Source organism: Rhinocladiella mackenziei, assembly GCF_000835555.1.
Source record: "Rhinocladiella mackenziei CBS 650.93 unplaced genomic scaffold supercont1.8, whole genome shotgun sequence".
Taxonomy (NCBI): domain Eukaryota; kingdom Fungi; phylum Ascomycota; class Eurotiomycetes; order Chaetothyriales; family Herpotrichiellaceae; genus Rhinocladiella; species Rhinocladiella mackenziei.
This window is the reverse complement of record NW_013550597.1, coordinates 270,782-296,539: the sequence shown is the minus strand read 5'-3', so window position 1 is coordinate 296,539 and position 25,758 is coordinate 270,782. Positions and strand designations below refer to the sequence as shown.

The following is a 25,758-nucleotide window of genomic DNA, read 5'->3' as shown; positions in this document are numbered from 1 at the left end:
CGAAATGAGCACCGAACAGTACAGGGGCCAATATGATAAAGGTGACCACATTGACACAGGCATTGGAGGCAAACGAATTGTGAATGAAGCGAAGCAGGGTGTTTTTGTGGACATTCCAATTATCAACTTGACGGACGCCTCGTCGCCGTCTCTTGAAGCTCGCAAGCGAGTGGCGGAGAAGATCTACGACGCTTGTGCAAACGTGGGATTTTTCTACATCAAGAATCATGGTGTTCCACAAGATGTCATTGACGGCTGCCACAAAGAGGCTCGTCGCTTTTTCCATGATCTCTCGAGTGAGGACAAAATGGAACTTGACATTACCAAGAACACCGAGTTCTACGGGTATGCCCCGATCCAGACAGAAATGCCCGTAGGAGCTACAAAGAAGCGTGAGAATGTTCTCCATCCTATACATGAGCTACCCACTCACGTGGTCCCTCCCAGGTGTATTTGAAAGTATCAATTTTGGCTACGAACCGTCCATGGATCCAGGCGCTCAAGGCACGCAAGATAATGGCCCCAGTTTCTGGCCTCCTGAGCACAAATTGCCCGGATTCAAGAAAAATATTGGCAAATACTATTACGAAGTAATGGGCCTCTCGAGAAGGCTTTTGAGGCTGTTCGCCCTAGGACTCAGTCTGGACGAAAATTACTTTGACCAGTTCTGCAAGCGGCCTGGCGTGCTGTTGAAGTTGAACCACTACCCGGCAGCAATTCCAGATTCGCCTGATAGTGCAGGAATCCACGCGCACAGTGATCTTGAAAGTATGGCCGCAAACCCTTCCAATCCGTGGGGACAAATGCTAATTGTCTATCCATGGAGGTTTCACGATCCTTTGCCAGGATGAAGTCAAATCCTTGGAGGTTCTTTCTAAAGATGGTCACTGGATTCCGGCAGATCCCATTCCAGGTAAGAAGTTTTATGGAGAAGATCCCGACCTTGGGAGATAGCCATCTAATACGACCTCCCGACAGGCACATTCGTGGTAAACATCGGTGACGCGATGAGTATGTGGTATGTATTCGGAGTCCTTCGTTCATTCTAGCGGAAAAGCCGGCATTTCTAACTGGTTACTTTTGTAAGGACAAACGACTTGTTCCTTTCCACGATTCACCGCGCATACAACAAGGAAGGCAAAGCCCGATACTCGATCCCATTCTTTTTCGGAGCGGATTACGACGCGGTCATGGAGACACTTCCAAGTTGCATCACCGAGGCCAGGCCGTTGAAGTATAAGCCCATCACTGCCGGATCCCATGTGAGGCAGAAATTGAACATGACCTATCCAAAGGCCGTCAAGGCGTGAAGACAATGCGATATAGGCACACAATTCATTGTGGTTCCGTGATCTAGTATCTTCGCGGGCGGAAAATAAAATGAAGTGTCAGCCCAAGTCGGATATGTTGTCCGATACTCTAGTGGCCACAGATAAATTTCGCCTGTCAAAATTCCAAGTTTCGGCACCGAACCATAGTTTGATAAAAAGACTGAGTCCATGTATGCTGCCGCCGTTAATGACACTGAGCTCGTGAGCCGATGTGAAAGCAGTAGCTGACAGATGTAAATGAAAGTCATCCCCACCAACCATCGTATCAATACGTTCATGACGAATCTCGCCCATGGCTCTACCACGCTCCATCTTGTCTGATCTTGCAGTCGAGACAACTTTCCCATGCCCTGATGACCACAATCAGGGAAAGAGCACTCGACCCAACTTTGGCGTTGTAGTTTTTGGCGGGCTTTGAATCCGGTGACATCTCGATCAACGACGCCCCCATATGGCCAAACCATATCCAAACCGGGGAGCCTCATCTTGCATTCCTCGGCACGGTCATCGCTGCCTCGATTTCAACATGGACCACGGGCATTTCATGGGCGTTGTGCAGCCATGATCCGTATGTCATTGTTTGGACTGCCGATGGCTGCTTGCAAAAACTGAGAAAATACAGTGAGCAGCGGTGGAGCCCTGTTGGGACTCCTTTTTGAAGGTATGAGGTGTTTCTCGCACAGGACTTACTACCTGGTTGGATAGCGGTCGCCGCTCAACGCGCTTGGCCTGTGATCGCGGCCTCGATGGCACTGGCGCACTAAGGCCAATAGATATGAGACAGATAATGCACAATATTTTCAAGCACGCGCTTAAGCGCAAAAATTTCGGGCACGCTCGACATGGTTAGGTTGAGGAATGGTAAGCGGCCAATGAGGCGCTTCATCGCGATCATTGTTAGCAAGACCTCAAGATCAGGTGGGTTCACGCGCCGGTTCTCCGTCTGAATTCAGTTTCCAGGAAATATGGATTATCCATTCATGCTCAATGAGGGTGAAACCCAGAAGGGGTAGAATCACTTCGGTATTCCCCCCTCTGACCAAAGACCACGTCTTTTGGAGACCAGCTGCAGAGCAAATGCCGAGCTGCATCACTGCTTCATTGTAATCACTTTCTAACTTTCACTTCGATGCCGTATCCTAACACAGTGGATCTCGTGTACGCATCTGTCATTTGACTGAGACTGATTCCAGTTCTTGCTTTGTTTATGTGATCTATCGTAGGCTTGGTTTTCGGATGATAAGGGCTGAAACCCAATGCCAGATCGGGTTGTCTGACGAGGGAAAAACAGTTTTCGGGCAATTTTGGTAAAAGTTGAGGATCGATGTTTAGTTTTGCCTGGAACGAGTCAATCACATGTTCCGTCCTAACGAATCGTGACAAGGTTTGTTGCAGTGTTCAGGACACACATACACGTTGTGGATCTCAATCATGCCATTTAAGTCCCCCCCCCGGGCCAACTATTCTGAACATTTTCTAGATAACTGCGATCCACGCATTTTCATCCTTGTGGTGCTGTTGGCAACGTTCGGAATGATCCGCTGATTGATGTCCTTCATCAGCCCCTGACGGAGGTTATTAACTTCCTTCGGCAACCCTCCTGTATCGCTGAGCTGGCGCCGGGTTCTCATGCTCTAAGAGTACAAGGAGCTTGCGCGTAAGGCTTGGGGATGGGCTGCGGCACTTTGGAGGTTAGGACCGGTCACTTGTGGAATGAAGTTTGTCTGGTTGAAGCGGAAAGTGCGATACTGTCCTCCAGTTCCTCCATGTCGGTGTCGAAGTCTTTCAAGCTTGTGGACTGTCGATCGTGGACGGCGCAATACCTGGTTGTGACATATGCCAGGGTGGCGAGCATGGTACGCCTTCTAGCCAGTTGAATATTGCGCCTCCCGAGTATGTAGTTGACATTGTTTAGTAACAAGAATCGTAGTCCATCTTCAGCAATATAGTATGCGGGGTGAATGATTTTGTCATGCTCGACGCGTCCTGCTCAAAACTGTTTGTTGTGTAGCCTTGGTGACTAGATGTGGCACATTGACGTCATCTCACCATGGAATTCTACCAGAATTTCCGCGCTGACAGCCAATCAGAGACAACCTCGCATTGTACCGCGACCCTAGGAATCCACATAGTGTGCAGTCTCTCCAGCTCAAAGGCATCCAGTCTATGTGGTGCGAGGTCGTTGAGAGTCCAAAAACATCAAGGACGTATTTTGGCGCGCGTGTTAGGGGACTTGGGAAGACCATGCGAGTCATTTTGCTCCTGTCAAACGACGAGCATGATTGGTGTATGAATGATTGTTCTTTTGAAAATCGGGGGTCCACCCCCTTGGATGCCGGATTGGGGATTGATAAGACTCTTGCCCGGCATTGCTGGTGAAGCCGATGGAGATGCCCACTAACCCCACCGTTGATTGTGTCAGATAAACTGAACTCGTGCTTCTCAACATCCTTCGATTCGATGGATTGACGTCACGGCTTGACCAGCAATTTTGTTGATTCGTAGTGGTAGCTCATTTCCGCACTGAGCTGTCTCTTTGGAGTGGAGTAAAAGTGGGTGAACACCTCTGTTCAAGCAGTAGCTAGTCCGTCTGTATTCTTTACCTTTGGTATCATCGCGAAGGAAGAAGTCTTTTAGATGATAATGAACGATCTTATAGATACTGACGTTGGGCATAGAAATTTATAAGGCGACGGTATGAATTATTCGGTCTAGGTCTGACTTAAACGGTGTTAGGGATGACATGATCAGACCATGAAGGTCATCGTTGCTGGCGCAGGCCTTGGAGGCCTAGGTGTTGCTATATCGCTCTGCATGGCAGGTCACGAGGTCCATATTCTGGAAGCAGCCAGAGAGATAGGAGAAGTTGGCGCTGGTATTCAGGTCCTGCCAAACAGCAGTCGGGTCCTCCGTTCTTGGGGCCTCTTTGATCTGCTTTCCAGACAAACTTCGAGCACAGATACCTGCAACATCTTGGGATGGAAAGGAAATCTGATATCATCCATGGACTTTGTGGCAGCCGAAAAAGAACACAATTCTCCGTTTTGGGATTTTCATCGAGCAGATCTTCACAAAGTACTTCTCGATCGTGCCCTGAGTCTAGGTGCGAGGTTACACACGCAATCGGAAGTCATGGATATTGAATTTGATGAATCTCGGAGTGTTGCCACCGTCAAAGTGAAGGATAGGGATGACTTCGTAACGGACTTGGTCATTGGAGCGGATGGGATCAATTCTCGTTGTCGTCAAATATTGTTGGGCACCAACGACAAACCGAAGCGCACTGGTGACATGGCATACCGCCTGTTACTTGATGCGAAGGATATTGTTTCTGACGAAGATCTGAAATCGCTGGTCGAGAATAAGGCAGTAACCTATTGGTATGGGCCGGGAGCGCACGTTGGTAGGATTCTCCCCTTGACGACACTGCCTGCACTGACTTCCTCGCCGTGACATACGCTCTCAGAGGGAGGACACTCTTGAATATGGTTTTGCTTGTTCCAGACAACATGCCAGAAGAAGGGCCCTCGACGCTTCAAGGGTACGTGGATGAAATGCAGGATCTTTTCAAAGAATGGGACCCAAGGTATGACCCAATCGCGAGGGAGGAAGCGCCTGTTTTAATGACGGCAGAATCGGAAAATTGCTGGCCATGTGCAAGTCTGTCTTGAGATGGCGGCTCTGCATTCGAGAGCCAATCAGCACCTGGGTCCACCCCTCCAGCTGCCTCGTTTTGCTAGGTGATGCTGCACATGCAACGTTACCATATCTCGCGTCAGGAGCTGGAATGACTTTTGAGGACGCTGCAGTGCTTGGTGAATGCCTGGCGAGGATCAGGTCAGCATCGTCGAAAGAGAAGAAAAAGGCCCTCGCTGTCTATGAGCTCTGTCGGAAACAAAGAACAGAGGCTGTGGTTGCACGGGGCACTGTTCAACAAGATCTCAATCACCTAGATGATGGCCCAGAACAAGAAGCAAGAGACAGGATGATGCAGGAATTTGAGAAGATCGAAGTGCAAGGCCTGCCGAAGCAACAAGTTGTGCTTCCAGAGTCATTGAAGGATGGATCTGACCCTTTGGTCTGGCGACGATTTGGCGTTGGAGACTGGCTATTTTCATATGACTGCCAAAGGGATGTGGAGGAGAAATGGAAGATGTTTGAAATGGTTTCCAGTCCTCCTTCGACCGATTGTTCCTATTTGGCGAGTAATGGAGTGGTGGCCGAAGTAAATGTTAGATAGCCTACCTCCCTACCCGAGTGGCATTTCGGATGAAATGTTTTTCCGAGGCCAAACAAACACGAGGAATCCCTTTTCCCGGATATTCCAGACATCGACCACCATCATTCCCTTCATCTCTGTTTGTGCTCTCCGGTGATCTTTGGCAGCAGTAAACACCTTTTATTAAGTTTTCATATCTCCAATCCGATCAACGATGTCAGCACCCTTGCATCTCCTAACCCTTCCCAGTGAAATCCGTCACCAGATATGGACTATTGTCTTCGCAGATCAACACGTAGTCCCGACTCGAAGTACAACCGAGTTTCATAAAAAAGATTGTCTGGCTTGTCTTAAAAGCGGAGAGCATACTCTGCCAACGTGGGAGCATGTATTCCAACCTCTTCTCACATGCAAGCAAATCTTCCGCGAAGCGAACCAGATCTTATACTCTTCTCTCACATTGCACCTGGGAGGTGGGTTGGTTGACGGTCCATGCTTCAAACCCCCACACCTTTTTCCGATCAACAATCGAATCCGGCGCGTGGAACTGTGGGTGCATATCCAGGAGGACAATCGCTGGGAATCTGCCGTTGGCATAGGCCTCGTCGGGAATGTGTTCTCTACCCTCGAACAACTTGTCATCCACGCTCACATGCGCCCGCCTGACAGCTACGAGAAATTGATCGACGCTCTCTCACTCGCCTCTCCTATTGTCCGACTTAGCCGTGACAAACCCCAGATAGAAGTGAAAATGGATTTCGATTACATCTACTCAGACGTGATATTCGATAGTCAGCATCTCGGCGAAATAACAACCGACGATGCTCTGGAAGAACATGAACTTGTTCTGCAAGACCTGATCGAAGATGATGCATTCGTTGAGGCGGTACTGGGAGAGGGCAACGAAGAAGGGGAGATGATCGCAGCATTGTTGAGGGTCGCCCGCGCTCACGAGAGACCCTGGACCGAAAAGTTGCAGCGCAAACGCCTTGCTCGTCTAAGAGAAACCCAACAAAACGAGCGGACTGAGCCACCACCAGATATTTAAGTTGCGCTTTGGTGTCTTCGAGGATGTTGAGAAGTCTGGGCCTGGCCTCCATCTTTCCAACGACTTGATCCTGGACATTCAGAGATACCACGAAGGAAGTCGCGGTAGCAAAAATGTCCCTTTCCTGTCCATCAGACCCTGAAGAACCCAGGAGTCAATCTAAGAAACCTTCGACAATGTCCCCGTCAGCCAGTTCCAACATGGCCGCATCCGTGTCTTGGGTCCAGTCAGATGATTATGGGCCATTGTCGATCATCTAGGAAGGGGGCAAAGGTGGTTTACTAGGTGATTCATTGTGTGAGACTTGTTTGATAGGATGGCTGCCACGGAATCATTCCACCAAAAGTAATCCCACCTCCTATTTTCCCTTAGAAGACAGTTCTCTTTGGTATCGCGGCGGATGCTGTAGCCGTCCTCTGATCCTGGGTGTACAAATTCTGATGGATGATCATTCATAGATAATATTCCATACCCAACGGCAAAGGAAATCTGGGCCGAGGCCATAATACAGAGTTACTTCTCATAATCTTTCTAATATTCTGATCCACTAGCCAATTTGCCAGCCCATTTCTTCGGCCATGATATCTGCAAGTCCATGTTTGTACTTTTCTTCGCCAGACCGGAGTGGAGGCCACTTTTTCATCCTGTGCCGGAGGGTCTCCACTTCCAGTATTGAGGACGAGAGGTTACTTTTGCAAGGTAAATTAGACAGGGATGATCATAGACGGGTAAGATTACTCAATGAAGAACAGGTCGGAAGACAGAAAGGGAGAGTTGCCCTACTCAAGCTTTCCACGGACAAGATAATCTTGCTCGGCCAGAATTTCAGCCAATTCGACCTGGTGGTTATGCAGTAGATCCGTATTTGGCACAACAATCAGAGGAATGCCTAGTCGAAGCACATCGAGGATCGATCCCGACCCTGCGTTTTGGTGGTCAGATACGACGTCTTTTCCATCCGGGAGAACTAGGGGAGCGGTGGTAACTTGTTTGACTGACCAGCATGACTGATCACCACCCCTTCATTCCCCGTCGCCGGTCCCTTCACCGCGGCCATTTCTTCTCTGAGGCCTAATTTGTTGAATCCGAATCCTGTAATTTCGAAGTTACCGTTCACGGAAGTGTGTTGAGAATCTTCTCTCCTCGCCCGGAATATGCCTTCTCCCTCGTGGCCGCCATACTGAATCCGGAGTTCAGTATATCCAGTCTCTTGAAGGGTTTTGATGAAATCTGGCTCCAACACAGCTTTGATGAGACTGTTGAACGGAGCAGTTGCACCGATGGTCACAAAACATCGCCTGCCAAGTGCATTTGATTCGGAGTGGGCCATATCCAAGTTTTTGAAGAATCATAGCTCTGCAGACGAAAGGAGAAAGGGGGTTTGGCTGCCAAAGGCACAGAAAGATCGAGTTCAGCGGAGCAAAAGGCAGCGGAACGCGTGTTTCTCAGACGGACCATTATTCCCGCAGACGCAGATACGAATTGTCCTCAGAAAAAAAAAAAATAAATGGTCCTCGAGCTCTTCATTGCGAAGGTTCACACTTCCCGTTGCTTGAGCCACTATGGCCAATCCAGCGCGGTGTCTGTGTCGCATCTTGATCCAGGGTAGTCGACAGATACCTGTGAAGCGGAAATGCCAGCAACAATTCCTCGTCCGGCACCGAGTCCCTGGTCCTTTTCGACAGTTCTCAACCACTTACCCGCGGAGAGCGGATAAGCCAGCGAAGTCGGGCTCAGTCCGAGATCTCGCGGATAATGCCGAAAACGATGACCGTAGCGACCTGGTAGGCCCTGGGCCAAGTAAATATCAGACACCAAGAATACCCATCACTGTCGCCGACCTCGATCCCGAAGAACGCGCCGACTATGATCTCTTATCTGAAAATGAAAGGAAGGAATATTTGGCCTTACAAAATCACTATGCCGCAGTGTTTGAGTCTGCGCAGGCTGAAGAGGCGTTGGAAGGACTTGTCAACGAGGTGGATAGGACTGTGGAAAAAGAGGCTCCCGGCGTGGACTTTCCAGACATACCGCTCCCTCGCCGGGACGAAGGATATTGGGCTTCGGACGAGGATGATGAATTCGGTCAGGTTGAAGATGATGAAGATTCTGCGGACGACTCCGCCATCACTTCTGTCGCCCATAGCGAGCTAGAGCTGCATCGCGAGGTCAGAGAATACACGAGAGTGATTGCTTGGGACATGCCACTTTTACAGCGTAAGTTGTATCTGACTGCATAGCATGATATCTCTAACCAAATCGTAGAATTTGCAAAGCCATTCAGACCGCCGACCGAAGCCACACCTCTCCGATTCCGGTACACAACCTACATGGGTGAAGTTCATCCAGCGGCAAAGAAAGTGGTTGTTCAGTTCTGTACCAAAGACCTTCCCAACCTCACCGAGGCCCAACGCATCAAGTTGGTCAAATTGGTCGGTGTACGCTACAATCCGGATACAGATGTTGTGAAGATGTCTTGCGAGAGATTTGAAGCCCCCGCCCAGAATAAGCGTTATTTGGGTGATTTGGTGAACAAGTTACTCGATGAGGCACGACATGGAGGAGACACATTCGAAGATGTCCCATTAGACTTCCGACACCACACCTCGAAGAAAGAATACACTTTCCCTGAAGAATGGAAATTGAAACCCGCCCGGGTGCAGCAGCTGCTGACGACTAGGCAGAACCAGAGGCTGCTGGAGATGAAGGACACAGCAACTCTAGATGGAAAGGAGACGGTGAAGAGCTATGTTCAAAATTTGGGAATAACGCTTTGAGTCCACTGGAAGCGCAAGCCACAGTGACACCTGAAACTGGAGTTGCAATAGAAATGAGATCGACATTAACGTCGAGAGTCAAGTCATGTAATTCTTTCGTGGTCCTCCCCCTCCATTGCGCTTTCCACCAATCTTTGGCTTGCCAGAATCAGCTTGCTTGTTGGCCTGGTTGTTGACTTTGGGATTGACACCGGTTGCATTTGCCTTTTCTTCCTCCCACCCATGTTGTCCCTTTTCTCCGATCCTCGCCATCAAATCATCTGGTTCCTCACCGTTGTTGAAGGTGTCGCTGTCAAGATCATGTGTAAAAACGGATCAGCGCTTAGGGATGAGAGATTGGTACTTTTCTTGTAGAGCCTTACGCTGCTCTTCTTCTTCTTCTTCTTCTTCTTCTATCGGTAGTGCGCTAAGTCCTTCCTGACGTTCGGTTTCTTTCTTGGTCTCGTGAACATTCTCCTTGGCCACATTGCGATTCTCGTTTGTATTCATGCTGCCACCACGGCCACCAGGTGAAGGACCGACCTGACGATGAATCATGCGCCTTGCATCCTCAGCCATGTGCCGATTTCTTGGTAGAGCCTTGCGATCGGCGACGCCATAGCTTGGTCCGTTTTGCCCACCAGCAACGAGAAGGCTGCCTAGGCCGTGTTTCTCGCGGTACCAGCGTGGAATATCCCGGTGGCCAATACGGTTGAGCGTCTCCAGGTCCAAAGGTATCTCATGCTTATACATGCAGCCTTGCTGGGCGTAGTCGCACTCACCATGGCGGATCCAGTAAGAGCAGTATTCTTTGGTGCCTGGGACATTGTCATTTCTTCTCCATGTTGGCATTCGTTTAGGGGTGAGGCGTGCACCGTTGATTGCGGAGGCCGTGGCAGTGTCTGTGGTCTCGGAAACTTTGCTCTCGCCATTGATTGAGGCGTTGGACAAGATGCAGGAGGCAAGGGCGGTGCCATTTGATGGTGGTTCTTCAATTCCAAATGCCTTTGGACGCAGGGAAAAAGACGCAGAGGTTGAGTTCGGACTTGAGACGGGAGTAGGGGCTTGCTGCTCAACTGATTTGGCGCCCCAAGGTTCGAAATGAGCTGTTCCATTTTCTGGAGCATGGAGGCTGTCAAGGTACCATGGCTTGGTGTTGGTCCCTCCTTCAATGATGTAATATTGGTGTCTGGCTTCACAGACACCAACACTTGTCATTCCCGCAATGTCGAACACAGTGAGGTTGCGTGGAACGTGTCGAATCTCGACCTGGATTGGAAGCTCATCCATCGCAATGAGAGGAACCATGGCCCCGTTCCGGCGGGTCACAAAGAATTGTGGTTTGAGAGTTTGTTGGTCGGACATTGTGACTGAGGATGTGGTTCAAAACACATGAGAGGATCTGTTGGATTAGTATGATAGCTCCAGGAAAGAAGATGTTTGAAGATGGCGCAGAATGAAAGGTTGTAGAAGGTACGAAGAGATATTTGCAGGGAACAGGCCCAGTACTGCCGTGATCATATATTGAATGATGGGCATAACGTTGTGAATAGGTTGTGGACGGTTGTCGACATATGGAAGACTTACAATAGGCGATAATATGGATGATATAGGATGTGAATTCTACTTTGTTGGTGACGGCAGCCGCTGACCGTACCAGTAGATGTGTTGCAATGAGAATGCGGAAACATCAAGGTATTCATGTAGGGATACGGTTATATATTGAAGGGAGTTTCTGTTCGTTTGAATCCATCCAAACGGACCCCGCAATTGAGAACAATAGACTACCAATCTGTTCAAACAGCGGGCGAATGCATCTGAACAGTAACCGAGTGCGATCTGTGAAGCAATCGGTCTCCATTGTTCAGCCAGACAGTAGATTGTTTTGGGATCCTGTGTGGAATATGCGTTTGTTGGGTGAGACTCGAAGGGGGGAGCGGCTACTTGCACGAATCTTTATTACAGTCCAGGGGCTTGTCAGGGACGTTTGCCTCAGCAAATAAGGCTGAAGAAGAATTGTCACAATACGGTCAGCAAACCAAATAAAGGGCGTGGTGTTGGTGACGGGATTCTTTTGGCATTTGAGAATGTCCTTTGGGCTTTTAGTCAAGTATAGGAGGCACTAGATCCTGTGCTAAACTAGAGACGGAATCCGATTCAGCCGACGGGCCAAGGCTGTTGTGTTTTTTTTGTGTGTTTTGTGCCTGGTTCAGCCGTTTTTGTGCGCCCTGTCTGCCAATTGTGAGACATGTGCTACAGTTATCCACTACTCCCCGTGCTCCGTATCCGTAACCTGTACTCCGTTCCAGGGCTGGAGCCTTTCATCGCTGCAGCGGTGAATCAGGCTCCGGCCAAACTCTCTCTTTACCCACCCCTTTCGTGCTCCTTTCCCGGTTGGTAGACCTCAATTTAGCCCTGGAGCTATCCCAAGCGGTGGCGCCATTCACCTATCACCACCCCTACCACCTCGGTGGTTTCCCCCTTTTGACTGGCTCTTCGGCTCTGTTGCTTAGCACCTGACCCTGCATAGCAAGCTAAACCGCGCTCCGCTAATTGTCGCGATCAACTCTACGGCAGAGTACCTACCTCCTGACCAGCCGGCTTCCTGAGCCCTGACTGGACTGCGCCTCTCCAGTCAACCTCTGCTGGCGCTGTACAACAAACTCATCTTTCCATCTTCCATCGACGACAACTCACCTCCGAAGTTGAGACCACCGGTCTTTTTCTATCTCTTCTTCCATCTTCCCACCGTTTGAACGCGTCCGGCTACTGCTTTCTCGCGATACCATGGCCACCGAGGCCTCCATCGCCCTGACCAACCGCTCTCTCCGTACCATTCGTACTGTGCGTAACCCAACCCAGTTCCACCACCGGTATCTCACAATATCCATCCACAGGAACTCGAATTTCTCGCTGATACTTCCGTCATCTCTCCCGAGCAACTCTCCTCTATCCTAGCGCAACTTCCTGCTCATACACCTCTACATGCTCCGTTACAGTCTCCCGCCAGCGTCTCCACCAACACGCCTGTTGAGCAGTTCTCAAACATGAGCATGAAAGAGCAATATACCCCTGTCCCGACGCCCGCTCCTCTTCCGCCTCCTGCCTACGTCCAGACGCCTCAGATACTCTCTATCGCCACCGCTCTTTACGCATACCAGCCGACCGACACTGGTGACTTGGCGCTTGCACAAGGGGATCGAATACAAGTGTCAGAACACATGAACAATGACTGTACGTCCTATTTACAACTCAACGCGTCAATACATTCATACTAATCACTCAATAGGGTGGCGGGGTCGAAACGAGCGGACCAATTTGGAAGGAATTTTCCCTCGAAGCTACGTCAATGTAATCGAAGAGAAGCGACCACCCATGGGCCAGTCTCAACCATCAGACTACGGCAACTTGCCTCTTCAAATCAGCCAATCTGGTGGTTCCGTCGGCGGCCCAGAAGGTCGAAAATACAGCAAACTCGAAGAACAAGGCAAGAAATTCGGAAAGAAAATGGGAAATGCTGCTATTTTTGGAGCCGGCGCCACCATCGGCAGCAATATTGTCAATGGTATTTTCTGATGATGGTTTTCAGTCCTTAACGTTCGATCTTCAGCCGTTGCAAGGCTACGACTATGAATTTGAGTAGAAATTTTCAACCACAAAGGAAGGGAGACGTACAAACACCGCAATGGAGTGATTATGGGAAACATTGAAAACTGGGCATCACTGAGTCAAATGCATGCATGGAATTCGGCGTACAAGGGAAACTTCCTGTCGATGATTGGTCATCGAATCAAAATGCGGCTCATCAAGAATTGATGAAGTATCCTAACAAACCTATATTTTCCTTTCTTTCTGGGACATGAAACAACCAAACCATTTCAACCACTGGACTCGACTAGTCTTCTTAGGACGAGACGGATTGAATCAACAGATTGGGGGAAACCAAAACGAAAAAAAAAAAAAAGGGGGAGAGGGGTGGTTGTGAAAGGGGAGCACAGGGCAAGAAGACCGGTAAGGTCGTATGGTATAGGTGATTGATATGCAAGAGATGTTTTGGCTGCACATAGTGTATTTGATGGGAATGAACCAATTTCTATAGCATTGTGATTCCATTTGTCCAACTTTCCCCTGTCAGGCCTTCCGCATTTTCTTCTAGTAGATTATGCACGTCCACTTCCCCAGACGTGTTGAGATCCTTCAAAGGGAGCCCGCATAAACAAATATCTCGGGTCGAAGTCTCAAGGTCTGTTCTGGACAAAGATTTTGGCGAGGGACAGACCGATATGAAAGAATGGATATCTTTCTGTCTTTTCTGAGCTTCAATGAGGTGACAGACGAAACGGAAAGAGGGCTTCTTTTTTTTTTTTTGGGATGTATCGCTGTGATGAGTATTCTTGTTCAATCTTCTTCTCGTGCGGGTGGTGGACCGCTGGCTCTTATCATCTTCTCTATCATCTGCCCTCTGACAATCTCTTTGCTTTCTCCTAATCCCAAAGCCATATATGCAAGAAGAGGAGGATGTCCAATATAAGATGCGTACGAATCTCGGACGATGTTGTTGCTCCACTCATAACGGGTAGTGTCAGCGTGGCCGGTGCCAACGTATTTGGCTTGAAGAGATTCGAGTTGCTGGAGAGTACGAAGTTTGTCGGCCATAGTGGGTTGATGATTTCGGCCTGCGTTTGTTGAGAGATCAGGTCGACGCGTATCTTTGTCAAGCCACAAGATGTGTGCCTGATCCTTGAACAAGTCTGGCACAAAAGACTTTCGATATCGCAGCCACGGTAACCATTCCGCGCCCGGCGAACCCGACCAGTGGCAGCTAACAACTTCTTACCCCCTCGGCTGTCCCACGAGACCTTATCCGGGCGATGGCCCACCGTGAAGAAGCCGAATAACTGCGCAAAAGCTTTACTCAACAGCTAAAGCTATGGGTTGAAAAGCCTTACATCTTCGGATTCCCTCATCACTCGCTGCGGTCTGGTTATCATATACAATCCCGCTCCTCCACAATGAATCCTATCAGGTCGGCGCTGGTGGGCGCCGTTTCGCGAAGATCCTCAACCTTCTCTCGCCCCCCCTTACGAACCGCTTTCCCAGCGTCCAGCCGATTAGCCGCAGAGGCCAGAAGGATAGTCGGTAACAACATCCAACCGAACCGGAGTGTCTCGTCGACTGTCAAAGCAAAGATCAGCGTCAAGAATCCTGTGGTGGAACTCGATGGCGATGAAATGACTCGGATAATATGGCAGGATATCAAGGACAAGTTCATTAAACCTTACCTCGATATTGATTTGAAATACTATGATCTGGGGTTACCTCATCGAGACCAAACGGACGACCAGGTTACGGTTGAGGCGGCCGAGGCTATCAAGAAATACTCGGTGGGTGTGAAGTGTGCAACAATCACCCCGGATGAGGCTCGTGTCAAGGAATTCAATCTGAAGAAGAGTATGCTGTATAATCCACCATATTCCCAGCCTGCTAACCTTTCTCTCCAGTGTGGCTTTCTCCGAATGGAACGATTCGAAACATCTTAGGTGGCACCGTTTTCCGTGAGCCGATAGTGATTCCCCGAATTCCTCGCCTTGTCCCAGGTTGGGAGCATCCCATCATCATTGGCCGTCACGCCTTTGGCGACCAATATCGAGCCAAAGATGAAGTCTTCGACGGCGCCGGCACCCTCGAGATGGTTTTCACCCCGAAGCACGGCGAGCCTAAGCACGTCAAGGTTTTCGACTTCCCGGGAAGCGGTGGAGTCGCTCAAACTCAGTACAACACGAACGAGAGCATTAGAGGTTTCGCGCATGCGAGTTTCAAATTCGCCCTCGATAGAGGATATCCACTTTACATGAGCACGAAGAACACAATTCTGAAAGCCTACGACGGTCGCTTCAAGGATATCTTCCAAGAAATCTATGACAGCGAATACGCCAAGGGGTTCGAGGCCAAGAAGATCTGGTATGAGCATCGACTCATCGACGACATGGTGGCACAGATGATCAAGTCGAGCGGTGGCTTTGTCATTGCGATGAAGAATTATGACGGTGACGTACAATCTGACATTGTGGCTCAAGGATTTGGCTCTCTGGGCTTGATGACTTCCCAGCTCATCACCCCCGACGGACTGACGTATGAATCCGAAGCCGCCCACGGTACAGTCACGAGACATTACCGTGAACATCAAAAGGGTCGTGAAACATCGACGAATCCGATCGCAAGTATTTTTGCCTGGACACGGGGACTGGTCAAGCGAGGCCAACTCGACAATACCCCTGAACTGGTCACTTGGGCCGAGTCTCTGGAGAAGGCAGTCATTGACACGGTCAACGACGAAGGAATTATGACAAAGGATCTCGCACTTGCATGTGGACGAAAGGATCGAGAAGCGTGGGTGACGACGAGCCAGTTCATGGAAGCCATTGAGAAGAGGTTCAAGAAAAATTTGGAGAAAGAAGGCTTGGGGGATGTTGCAAGCAAATAACCAAACAGATTCTTGCTTCCAATACGGCCTGAAGATCAGGGAATTGGATAGAAGGCTACATAGACCGGGGGCATCACGCTGAGAGCATTGCGGTTGGTACAGGTAGATGGGATGCGAATATCATTGTCGCTTTTCGTCCTGTCATGTCCATATAACCTGACAGGGAATGATAAGAGTATAAAGCAGCCTGGTAATATTCTTCGCCTAGCACTTTTGTATGATGACGTCCTCAGGAAAACCCTAATCTACGTCTCCGACCCATTCAAAACTATCTTCTGCTCGACTCGGTTTCTCCTTTCTGGATTGCGACTAACAATGATAAACCCTACACTGATCATCGAGAACCAAAAGTCGGACCCTATCTTTGCCGGCCTGCTACACTCCAAGAGCTTCTTCTGGCTCGCCACCGGCCCATCTTTGCACGGAGAATGGGAGCCAGGCTGGAATGATGTTGACCTTGTCGAGGAGAGGTCCTTGGTTCTGCGCTCTTGACGATGGTTCATTGCCTTTTCCCCTGCTGTAAGCATCGGGCTCGTCCATCAGATCATGCTCGAAAGAAACTGTGCTGACCTGGCGTTCTTGTTTCAGACCAATGGCCGCCAGATGCCGATACTCGCTCTATTATTCAGACCGACTCCGCCGAGCCACGGGGCGACCGGCGACAAGAGGTCGTCTTTGTCGGCGAGCATCCCGACGTCAACGGCCTGACGGCCGAATTGAACAAGTGGGAGAAGGTAATGAAATCCTCTGATGACAAAATGCTAGTCAGCGACAGACTTGCAAAGGTCTTTGAAGGTGAGTCTTGTGATAAGGCGTCTCGCCTCGTCCCCGCCTGTCCAGGACTTTCCTATTGACAAAGTTATATAGATGGATTTGAGGATTGGCCAGAGTTAGTACACGGCGAGGAGGACGAGGAAGGCTACGGCCACAATCACGATCGTGGCGCCTCACATCATCAACATCAGCATGCGCAGCGTAAAATCGCGGCCAAATAAACCGACTTACCGCCGTACTCAATCCCGTTCTTTTATCACGAAGTTTTTCTCGCTAACTGAGAGACCTGGTGGTATCAGGGAGAGGAGCATAAACCTAACCAAAAGCGACATTCGTGCTTTGCAACCACTTGGGTGGCTCTGGATAGAAATGTTTCACCGTCATGCTCATCTTCATTTATGTTTCTAATTTCTCCTGCATCAGCGCTATAACCTGGCACTTCCCTTTATTCATGCGTCTCTTGGACGCACTCAACTGTGTCCAGATATTACGGCGCCTACGCAGACAGGCTCAGCAATGACGCAGAGAGGGTTCATAATATCTTTGCCTAGACAGGACTCATGAGGCCACATGGGGCGGAACTATGCACAAAACTCATAGCAGCGTTCTCCATAGATTAAAGATCTCGACAGGTTTACAGACCTTGTCTGCTTGGAGAATACCTGGGCGGTGTCGCCTTTTCTGCAAAACGGGGCTCTCCCAAACAAGTCCTTCATGGATCAACGATCTTGTCGTTGGTGAGCATCACTCCCTAATACAGATCACGCCATGGCTGACACGCCGAACCCGGCAACGGTGTGGAGGTAGGCGAGAACCAAGCTTGCTCGTCTACTTCGCCCGCGAGTCCTTTCTCGTTTGGGTCAGGAGTCTCGTCATGCCCGATCGCTAACCAGGTACGAGCGCGCCGATATTCGTTTGGCTGGAGCACGACGTAGACATCTCCGGGTGCTGATACGGTGATGTTAGCTGAAAGCAGTGCGTAGCCAGATATGAGGTCGGATTCGCTGAAACCCCGGAATATGTCGGTGCCTTCAGACGGGTACTCGACGGCGGTGAAGCCGCGCGGAACGTTTGGCTGAAGTCCTATCTTGTTGATTGTAAAACCTTGTCCGCATCGATCACTCTCTGTCTGATAACCTTTGGGAGCCACCACGGATTTGCCGATAAACCAGAGCGAGGGTCGATAGTCGTAGAGTGTCGTTGCATTGGGAATACCTAGACTGACATCCACAGGCTTGCTGATGTTGGAAATGGTTATTTTCGTGTAGACTGCAGATGAAGGACAATCTTTGAGTGGTCATCAAAATTCGTGCGATGGTAGAATCGGGCCACACCCATGCAGTCGAGATAGATGTATGCGTACCATCGTCGAGGTGCAGGCGATGAGCTCCTACACCGGACACAGCAAGCAATACAAGAAGGGAGGCCCGTAAAGGTGATAGACTGTGGAGTCTAGAGAAGGAATGTGTTGTTGTTGTTCTATCTAAGAGAGAGCAAGACGAAAAGAAGGGCGCAAGTTGCCAAGCCAAACAGCCTCACGTGACGTTGCCAAGGCAACCAGTCACGTGATTGGCCAACAAAAAGGAGTGCGAACATGGTCATCACGGCGGTATGTATGTGGTAGCAGTGCTTAGATCTCACAGACCTATAGAGAAATGCGGAAAGGGAAGGTCAGGCTTTCTGTGGGAGAGACCAGGATATGGCCGAAGTCTCGATACAACTTGAATTCACCAAGATTTTATACTTGTCTCTTTCATCTAAGCTTGGAAAAGAAAAGCTTCATTCCCTGAATCGGAAAAGTCTTCTTTGGAGAAGTGAGCACCTTGAGTACGGCGAGCACCGTAGAAGGAAGGCAGAGAAGCCAATGAACAACCGCGCTAGAGCCCAGGTATCACACACAGAGCTACACCAGCATTTGGATCAGTAACATCAGGAAATGTTAGCTACCCATTCGCCGAGACGTGTACGGCAAGCTTGGCCGAGGAGGCGCGCATCGCGGGTGATTTTGTAATATGTGGCACTGTGCGGTCGAACGTACTTCTGACTCGCGGCTGCAAATAATCTTCCTTCCGAGGACTTAGGCTTTCAATGCGTTCGGGTTTAGTCTGATTTGACAAGGCTACGCGAAGAGCAGAGTCTAGCGAGGGAGTCTGCATCAGGCTGGCCCAATTGCGTCGCTTGCCACCGAAACTGGGCTGGACGGCGCCATCGATGGGATTCTGTATAAGGGAGGAGTGTTCTCCGAACCTGGCCCCCTAGCAGCGCCCTCGACCCTGACACCAGCGGAGGCCAGCACTCTGACCCGTGCTCCCTTGACGTCCCATCCAAGGCTCTGAAACCTGGGGACGTCGTTCTTACCCAAGGAGCCGTTGGCGTAATCTTTGCCGAAGTGCAACTCGGTACCGCTGTTGGAACCAAAAGTACAAGACCACCCCGAATTGGGGAGAAATTGCGAAATACACCTAATGGCGAAGGCGTCGACTACATTATCGAACTCGGCGGTTCAGGCACATTGGCCTAGTCACTAAAAGGGATCAAACTCGAAGGCACAATCAGCATCATCAGGCTGAAAATATACCTTCCTTGCTGGGTGCCTCAATCACGTATGCACAGTCAGAGGCATCCTGATAGGTTCCAAGCAACAATTTGAGGACATGAGCCGAGTAATTGAGACGAATGGCTCAAGTTTGAAGACACGGTCAAGCCATACCAGTATCAGAGAGAGCAGAAGCACTTTGGTAAGGTTGTAGTCGACTTCCTGATAAGCAGGTGGAATCCTTCCACGTTTGGGCTGCACCATGTGGCACGGCGGTGTTCTATAGATTTATGCTTGCTCGAGCTCAGGGATTTGCTACGAAGCAGAAGGAAACAATACGAGTATTTGAGCTTTGCCACATACCAGGCTACCATAACACGACGTTGCGAAGATGTAGTTGTCAAATCGGCCGCATTGAACGTCCTAGTTCTGTCTCGAGAGAGAGTGAACAACTACAGCGCTACCTTGATTTCAGTGCCATCTGAGGGAGAGGTATTTGAACGATGGAGAGGCTTGCAACGGGGTTTAGACCACGAAGGCCGGGTCTTTAGGCTTGCCCGGTATCTAAGCAGTTCAATTCTTGTGTTACTCCGACCCAGGCCGGTCCGGTCTTTGCTTTTCTTCCGGGCCCCTCTGAATGCGTACTGTCGACAGCATCGAGCATGTGGGGAAATAGCGAAGAGGCCTGTAGATATTGGGGTAAATGTGCCTGCTGTGATATGGAGCATCTTCGGTCCGAAAATCGCTGGACATCCTTCAATTCTAATCATTATTTTTAGAGGACTGAGCCCGATTCAGATGCTTCCGAGCCTCACATTAAAACCACCACACTTGCAGAGACCTTCCACCATGGGCGCCACTAGCATGAGTCCTGCCGAGCGACTGCGCGCCCAACTCGCAGACCCAAATTTCCTGACTGTCGCGTTAGGGGTTTACGATGGTGTGCAAACCGTAGGAACCTCGGTCAAAGCGGAGTTCGCTAATCTGTCTCAAGGAATCTCTGCAAGGACAGCGCTAGAGACGAACCCTCCAGCCTTGTACATGTCAGGAGCGGCCACCGCCGCTAGTATGCTAGGCCAACGTCCGTCAGTCATCACATTTCAGAGCCCTGCACTGGCTAACACCGCGGACAGCGGATCTAGGAATCGCTACTCAAGAGCACTTCATTCAAAATTTGAATATGTTAACTTCGATCGCCGGCAACACTCCAGTCATTGCCGATGCTGATACTGGATTCGGATCGGTCCTCAACATTGCTCGTACCGTCGAGTGTTACGAGAGGGCCGGAACTGCCGCCCTGCATATCGAAGACCAGGTGATGTAAGTCCTTCTGTGCCTTTTGGGACCGTGGTGTCCTGGGTGCACTGCTTGATTGTTTGAGATCTAACCAGGGGAAGGCCCAAGCGATGTGGACATCTGAAAGGAAAAGAAATTGTGTCACGAGAGGAGTGGAGGGCACGATTGAAGGCGGCGGTGAGTGCGCGTTCAGGCAAGCCCTCGGCGCCCTTGATCATCGCACGGACGGATTCTATACAGGGCCATGGGTTGGATGAAGCCATCGAGCGTATACGTATAGCAGGGGAGGTTGGAGTCGAGATCGGATTTGTCGAAGCCCTCCTAACCAAAGAAGATGCTGTTCGTGCTGTTCGTGAGCTTGCTCCAATGCCCCTGGTGTTGAACCTGCCTACGCACGGCGCCACGCCGGACTTCACAAATGCCGAGGCGAAAGAAATGGGCTTCAGAATCACATGGCATCCTCTAGCTGGAGCGGTATCGGCAGTGCATGCCCTTAGAAATGCATACGGCGAGGTCATGAACAAGGGAACGGATGTAGCCACCGCTCAGGGAATGGGTCCACGAGAATTCTTCCAAGGTGAATTCACGTTTATCTGTTTCTCTTTCTATTTTGCTAACATTAATGAAGTTATGGGCTTGGGTGATGCGATTGCCTTCGAGAAAAAGATTACAGGAGGCCCCTTATATGGTAAGACGTAACAAAGGGCTGTCAGGTGGGAAAGTCAAGGCGTGTACGTGTACGCCTTCGATAAAGACTTTGCCTTAGCTCGTCCCGCCCGGTCTGATGAGTTGAACTGAATTGGTCAATACTGTCAAAGGGGGTACAAGTTGAGATGTATTGAATGCCCCGTTTTCTATCAACTTGTTGCGCTCCTGAAGTCCTCTTTGTAGACGTTGCAGAAGCTTCGTCGTTGTGCAGAGCAACTGTCAGGAATGCCGTTTTCTAGAGCAACTATTAAATAGTTCTTGTCACGCTTTACTTGCTCGGCCGGCTCCTCAGCGTGCGGTATCTGACACCATTGCGAAGAGTACCCGGCCCATGGCTGGCAAGCATCACAAGACTATGGAAGGTCCAGAAAGCCTTCGCAGGGGATATGCAATGGGTGAATATCGACCTGCACAAGCGCTATGGTACGTGGTCCTGAAAATACGGCCAGACATGTGTCTCTTTTCGGCTCTGAACCAACTGTGAAAAACCTGAAAACTCGTAGGCCCCATTGTTCGCATTGCTCCCGATGAAGTCAGCACAGATGATCCTGGAGAGAGCCTCAAGGTAATCTACGGCCATGGATCACAGTACAAAAAGGTCAGTGCCGGTATTTGCTGTTATGGCCACTTGTCCTATTCTAAATGGTATGTCTGCACAGGCACGCTGGTACGAAGCGTCGGATGCACCAGGCGACTACTCTTTGTTCACCGACGCCAACATCCAACGGCACGCGCATGACCGCCGGATGGTTGCCGCCGGGTTTTCGATGACCGCGCTCATGGAGATGGAGGGCTTTGTAAGCAATTGCGTGGCTATATTTGAGACTCGTTTGGACGAGTTTGCAGATCAGAAGGAGCCTATCGACATGGGCAACTGGCTCCAATGTTATGCCTTTGATGTGATCGGAGAGATCACGGTCCGTACCTTTTTCCCGGGCTGGACCTTTTGTTTTCTAGCACAATGATTCACAGCAAAAAGTTTGCCAGGCGGTTCGGCTTTCTAGACCGGGGCAAGGATGTGGGAAATATCATGAAGGCCCTGGACGGATTTCTGTCTTATTCTGCCAAATGGGCATGGTCCTAGAGCTGCATAGCAATTTTGTTCATGATCGATAACCTCTTTCACTTATTCGCAAAGACGACGACAACCAAGGAGTATGCCGATTGGCTATTCTCCCCTGAAGTGTGATCTCTATCTCCACGTCATTCAGTATTCAGCGCCTCAGAAAAGTGAAAGTCTCAGGTGCCGCCGCCGGTATTAGGGGCGTGTACCGAGCGGGATGGCTACCCCAGTTTCATCCGTACCGGATCCCCACAATCTCCACTCCGGATCAACTCCGGCGAGCCTGCACACCCCAGTGCCCCATCTTCAGTTAGCCGTTCTATCAGGCCCTGCGGGATTTAAACACTCCTAGATGTGTTCAAAATAAATGTGCCACAGCACTCTGCCGAACTCGTCGGATGTAGGAGTTGCCGGCCTCAAGGAGGCCGGCTCAAAAATTCCCCTTTTTTTGGGGGGGTCTTGGTTGGTGTGGAAAAAGAGGTGGTTGATGTTCATGCTTGGTACTGAGAGCAGCACCAAAGCCTTGCGTAAATATCCATTTTGTTCGTCATTGATGTCTCCAGTTATGCATATCATTCTAACGACAACACAGCATCTGACAGCAGCGATTATGGCCACGTGTGAATAGGACATGCAATGCCTCTGTAGGAAAAAATATGAGCACCCTCTAGCAACTGGATACAATTATCTCTTCTGTTCCAAGCATCGGGAGACTGCCTACATGTTCCAAGACAATGAATATGTTCTTGTTAAGCTTTACCAGTAACGTTGTGGGTAATCTTTTTGGGTGAATACCAACTCCGCTCTGTGGGGACAAATATCCGCCTTGGAGTTGTCCAAGGGATCGGCGTGGCACCACCGCAAAGGGTTTGCCTTCTGCTGTGTTGCATGCCTTGCGACAACACAATACGGTAAGCCCCTCCGCTCCGATCTGCAGCTGTGTTCTGTGCCCAGACTAAGCTTTGCGGAGGTACGGACTATGGCCTGATCGGGGGTCTCCAGGCCATGCTGGGCTTCTTGGAAGTATTCGGATACAAGGACCCAAGTTCGCCCATTGGCTGGGGAATCGACAGCACTGTCCAACAACTTATTAATTCGCTCATGACGGTCGGTGAGTACAAGTAGCCCCCATGAGGAATGCCGGCTATAATATCGGCGATAATATTTAGTAAATACCGATACATTGGGGGCTCAGATATCGGCGATGAGATCGGTATTTGCTAGTCCGGAACACTGATTGTACCTACTTGTCTATTTACGGGGGGAGAGAATGTTGATTGAATGCTGGCATTTCTAAGGAGACTCGTGACGTGATCAAACTATCTATTTATCTACAGCCTGGGTACCAAAAGGTAACTTTCGGAGGCATAGTCCTTCCCCAGATGGATATTGTGTCTGCCCTTATTGAAAACCGGTTCTTGATGCTTCACATGGGGGTTATCCCACTCCGGCAACGCCATAGTCTTACCTGAGATTTGAAGTCGGAGACTCTCGCCTTTCTCATAGACTACTCCCATTGGCCGGATGCCAATGTCCATCTGGACCACTTTTCCGAGCGGCTCAACGTAGTCGGTCCGTAGATGCGGATGGAAAGGCCAGTACTCGGTAGATTTCTGCAGATCTATCTCGCGATGTGAAGCACGTAGCATACCCGTCGGGAGCAAATACTTGATTGGATTGACATTCTTGACATCTTTGACGCTTTTCACGTCTGGCGGGAGTTCATGAAGTGGCACATTGGACTGCTCCATAAGTTCCCCATCGACGGAGAGCTTGCGTAGCATAACGTAGATGTCCAAGTCGTTGTGTTCCTTGCAGGAGACGAATATTCGGAGCTTGGAAAAGCCGGCCAAGGTGGTCTTCTCGTTGAATTTGTAGTCGTACGTCAGCATATCACGGGCCGTGGAATCATATGAATGGATGAAGTCTGAGGCGGGGCTAGATGTATCTGGCTCGTGTGACAATGTCTGCTTCTGACTAAGAAACAACTTGGTGTATTTCGTCCGAGGAATAGGATAGTCCGTTTGGACTTGGTCATAAACCGGATACTAAGAGCCTCCGTCAGCACATATGTGTGAAAAAGCTGGGAGAGGATCATACTCTGTCCCCATATCGATAGAGCGAGACCCGCACTTTATGCGTTGCTTCCCAGCCGTTTTCTTCGCCTTTGAGGTACCTCGTAAAGAATCGATCCAGATCCTCCATGGATCTATGGTAATAGTCCTCATACCATTCCTGGTGTGGATGGAAACGAAGCCATTTTTTATCCGTGTTAGTATTCTGCCAGGCTCTCACGGCGCCCACAGAATGCAACATCGAGGAATACGAGCCGAGAATATAGGACGGCACATTAATCCTCGAAAAGTCCACACATTTGTTTTCCCCAGTACTTGTCGTAAAATTCATGTTGGAAGGCCATCGTAGGCACGTCCTCTTGTCGCCCGCGGCCTGGTCTGTCAGTCTATGTTGCCATCGCGCGCGACATGATTTTCAACTAACCTGGTACTCCCAACAGAACCCATTTCCAAAAAGGGGCCCAAGGAATGCCACCACGTCTCATCATGTCTCGGTACAGATCACTATAGCCTTCCCAGGGAGCAATTGCTTTCAAGTGGGGCGGTTGGGTCATTGCCGCCCAGTATTGTGAAATACCCAGCCATGAATTTCCAGCCATGCCAACTGCGCCGTTACACCATTCCAACTTGCCCGCAAACTCAATGATATCGTAACAGTCCTCGCCTGTATCCGGCCGTGATAGTAAGAGACGTCAGAGCAGACTGGAATCCAGTGTATTGTCAGATGGGATAGAGTGTGTCTTTGCCGAATCTCATCACTGAGCAGACTCTCCCTACTCACCGTCTTTGGGACCAAAGAAGTACAAGTCGCCCTCAGAATCACACGACCCTCTTGCATTGGGATCTAAAATGGCATATCCATGTTGGCACCACTCATTGGGATCAGGGCTGCAACCTATGTCAGCCTTGATTCAAAAGGTCAAGTCATTCCACAGACCCTTCAAATTTTTCCAGCCCACTCTGACGATTCTTAGGAACTCCGACTCTGTAGGGCACTACATCCATCAAGTTTGCTCCAGCTCCTCCTTTGCCATAGGGAGAGTAGGCCACAACAATGGGAATCTTTTTTCCTCCCATCTCAGCGGGACGATAGATGTCGGTATAAATCTTGGCGCCATCCCGCAAGGCGATCTCAACATCTTTCTCGAAGACGATGTCGATATCAAGTGGTTTGTTCTCTGGTGTCGTTTGCCAGCCTCGTGGAAGCGTCTTCTTCTCGTAACCGAAAGGTATATAAACAACTGGAGGGTCTCGATTCGGTTCGTCTGGAGGTAGCGCATCTTGCCATGCCCATTCAAAGCCCAGATCTGGAACGCGGCCCTTCGCGTAGCCATGCCATGATTTATCGATGGGCATGGTAGGTGCAGACTCGAAGATAATAAATCGTAATTTGATGGTCTCTCTGGGTTTTTTTTTTTTTTTTTTTTTTTTTTTGCCTCAGCCGCCAGTGGCCATGGCAGGACTTGAT

General features: G+C 49.9%; 13 protein-coding genes across 13 annotated transcripts; 8 read left to right on the top strand and 5 right to left on the bottom strand.

Annotated features, from left to right (window-relative positions):
• Positions 1-4: 4 nt before the first annotated feature.
• Z518_09711 (uncharacterized protein) lies at positions 5-1,310 on the top strand (the record flags this gene model as incomplete). Its single annotated transcript, XM_013412328.1, has 5 exons — positions 5-392; positions 448-768; positions 827-913; positions 979-1,018; positions 1,088-1,310. The coding sequence occupies 5 exons, from the start codon at positions 5-7 to the stop codon at positions 1,308-1,310; spliced, it is 1,059 nt and encodes a 352-aa protein (XP_013267782.1).
• A 2,775-nt stretch (positions 1,311-4,085) lies between these two features.
• Positions 4,086-5,571, top strand: Z518_09710 (uncharacterized protein; the record flags this gene model as incomplete). Its single annotated transcript, XM_013412327.1, has 3 exons — positions 4,086-4,734; positions 4,836-4,917; positions 4,965-5,571. 3 exons carry the CDS (start codon positions 4,086-4,088, stop codon positions 5,569-5,571), a joined length of 1,338 nt encoding a protein of 445 aa, XP_013267781.1.
• A 631-nt stretch (positions 5,572-6,202) lies between these two features.
• Z518_09709 (uncharacterized protein) lies at positions 6,203-6,598 on the top strand (the record flags this gene model as incomplete). The annotated part of the gene is made up of 1 exon (XM_013412326.1): positions 6,203-6,598. The coding sequence occupies one exon, from the start codon at positions 6,203-6,205 to the stop codon at positions 6,596-6,598; it is 396 nt and encodes a 131-aa protein (XP_013267780.1).
• A 779-nt stretch (positions 6,599-7,377) lies between these two features.
• Positions 7,378-7,928, bottom strand: Z518_09708 (uncharacterized protein; the record flags this gene model as incomplete). The annotated part of the gene is made up of 2 exons (XM_013412325.1): positions 7,378-7,520; positions 7,598-7,928. The coding sequence occupies 2 exons, from the start codon at positions 7,926-7,928 to the stop codon at positions 7,378-7,380; spliced, it is 474 nt and encodes a 157-aa protein (XP_013267779.1).
• A 232-nt stretch (positions 7,929-8,160) lies between these two features.
• Positions 8,161-9,375, top strand: Z518_09707 (uncharacterized protein; the record flags this gene model as incomplete). Its single annotated transcript, XM_013412324.1, has 2 exons — positions 8,161-8,815; positions 8,864-9,375. 2 exons carry the CDS (start codon positions 8,161-8,163, stop codon positions 9,373-9,375), a joined length of 1,167 nt encoding a protein of 388 aa, XP_013267778.1.
• A 78-nt stretch (positions 9,376-9,453) lies between these two features.
• Positions 9,454-10,719, bottom strand: Z518_09706 (uncharacterized protein; the record flags this gene model as incomplete). The annotated part of the gene is made up of 2 exons (XM_013412323.1): positions 9,454-9,664; positions 9,719-10,719. 2 exons carry the CDS (start codon positions 10,717-10,719, stop codon positions 9,454-9,456), a joined length of 1,212 nt encoding a protein of 403 aa, XP_013267777.1.
• Positions 10,720-12,141: 1,422 nt separating this feature from the next.
• On the top strand, positions 12,142-12,930 carry Z518_09705 (uncharacterized protein; the record flags this gene model as incomplete). Its single annotated transcript, XM_013412322.1, has 3 exons — positions 12,142-12,198; positions 12,252-12,588; positions 12,644-12,930. 3 exons carry the CDS (start codon positions 12,142-12,144, stop codon positions 12,928-12,930), a joined length of 681 nt encoding a protein of 226 aa, XP_013267776.1.
• An 822-nt stretch (positions 12,931-13,752) lies between these two features.
• Z518_09704 (uncharacterized protein) lies at positions 13,753-14,010 on the bottom strand (the record flags this gene model as incomplete). Its single annotated transcript, XM_013412321.1, has 1 exon — positions 13,753-14,010. The coding sequence occupies one exon, from the start codon at positions 14,008-14,010 to the stop codon at positions 13,753-13,755; it is 258 nt and encodes an 85-aa protein (XP_013267775.1).
• A 356-nt stretch (positions 14,011-14,366) lies between these two features.
• On the top strand, positions 14,367-15,838 carry Z518_09703 (isocitrate dehydrogenase [NADP], mitochondrial; the record flags this gene model as incomplete). The annotated part of the gene is made up of 2 exons (XM_013412320.1): positions 14,367-14,805; positions 14,856-15,838. 2 exons carry the CDS (start codon positions 14,367-14,369, stop codon positions 15,836-15,838), a joined length of 1,422 nt encoding a protein of 473 aa, XP_013267774.1.
• A 315-nt stretch (positions 15,839-16,153) lies between these two features.
• Z518_09702 (uncharacterized protein) lies at positions 16,154-16,833 on the top strand (the record flags this gene model as incomplete). Its single annotated transcript, XM_013412319.1, has 3 exons — positions 16,154-16,315; positions 16,468-16,633; positions 16,706-16,833. The coding sequence occupies 3 exons, from the start codon at positions 16,154-16,156 to the stop codon at positions 16,831-16,833; spliced, it is 456 nt and encodes a 151-aa protein (XP_013267773.1).
• Positions 16,834-17,363: 530 nt separating this feature from the next.
• Positions 17,364-17,950, bottom strand: Z518_09701 (uncharacterized protein; the record flags this gene model as incomplete). Its single annotated transcript, XM_013412318.1, has 2 exons — positions 17,364-17,881; positions 17,947-17,950. The coding sequence occupies 2 exons, from the start codon at positions 17,948-17,950 to the stop codon at positions 17,364-17,366; spliced, it is 522 nt and encodes a 173-aa protein (XP_013267772.1).
• A 2,047-nt stretch (positions 17,951-19,997) lies between these two features.
• On the top strand, positions 19,998-22,236 carry Z518_09700 (uncharacterized protein; the record flags this gene model as incomplete). The annotated part of the gene is made up of 8 exons (XM_013412317.1): positions 19,998-20,229; positions 20,282-20,468; positions 20,546-21,021; positions 21,073-21,132; positions 21,408-21,575; positions 21,656-21,750; positions 21,812-22,069; positions 22,132-22,236. The coding sequence occupies 8 exons, from the start codon at positions 19,998-20,000 to the stop codon at positions 22,234-22,236; spliced, it is 1,581 nt and encodes a 526-aa protein (XP_013267771.1).
• Positions 22,237-23,546: 1,310 nt separating this feature from the next.
• Z518_09699 (uncharacterized protein) lies at positions 23,547-25,646 on the bottom strand (the record flags this gene model as incomplete). Its single annotated transcript, XM_013412316.1, has 5 exons — positions 23,547-24,263; positions 24,316-24,668; positions 24,715-24,954; positions 25,072-25,178; positions 25,228-25,646. 5 exons carry the CDS (start codon positions 25,644-25,646, stop codon positions 23,547-23,549), a joined length of 1,836 nt encoding a protein of 611 aa, XP_013267770.1.
• Between the last annotated feature and the right edge of the window lie 112 nt (positions 25,647-25,758).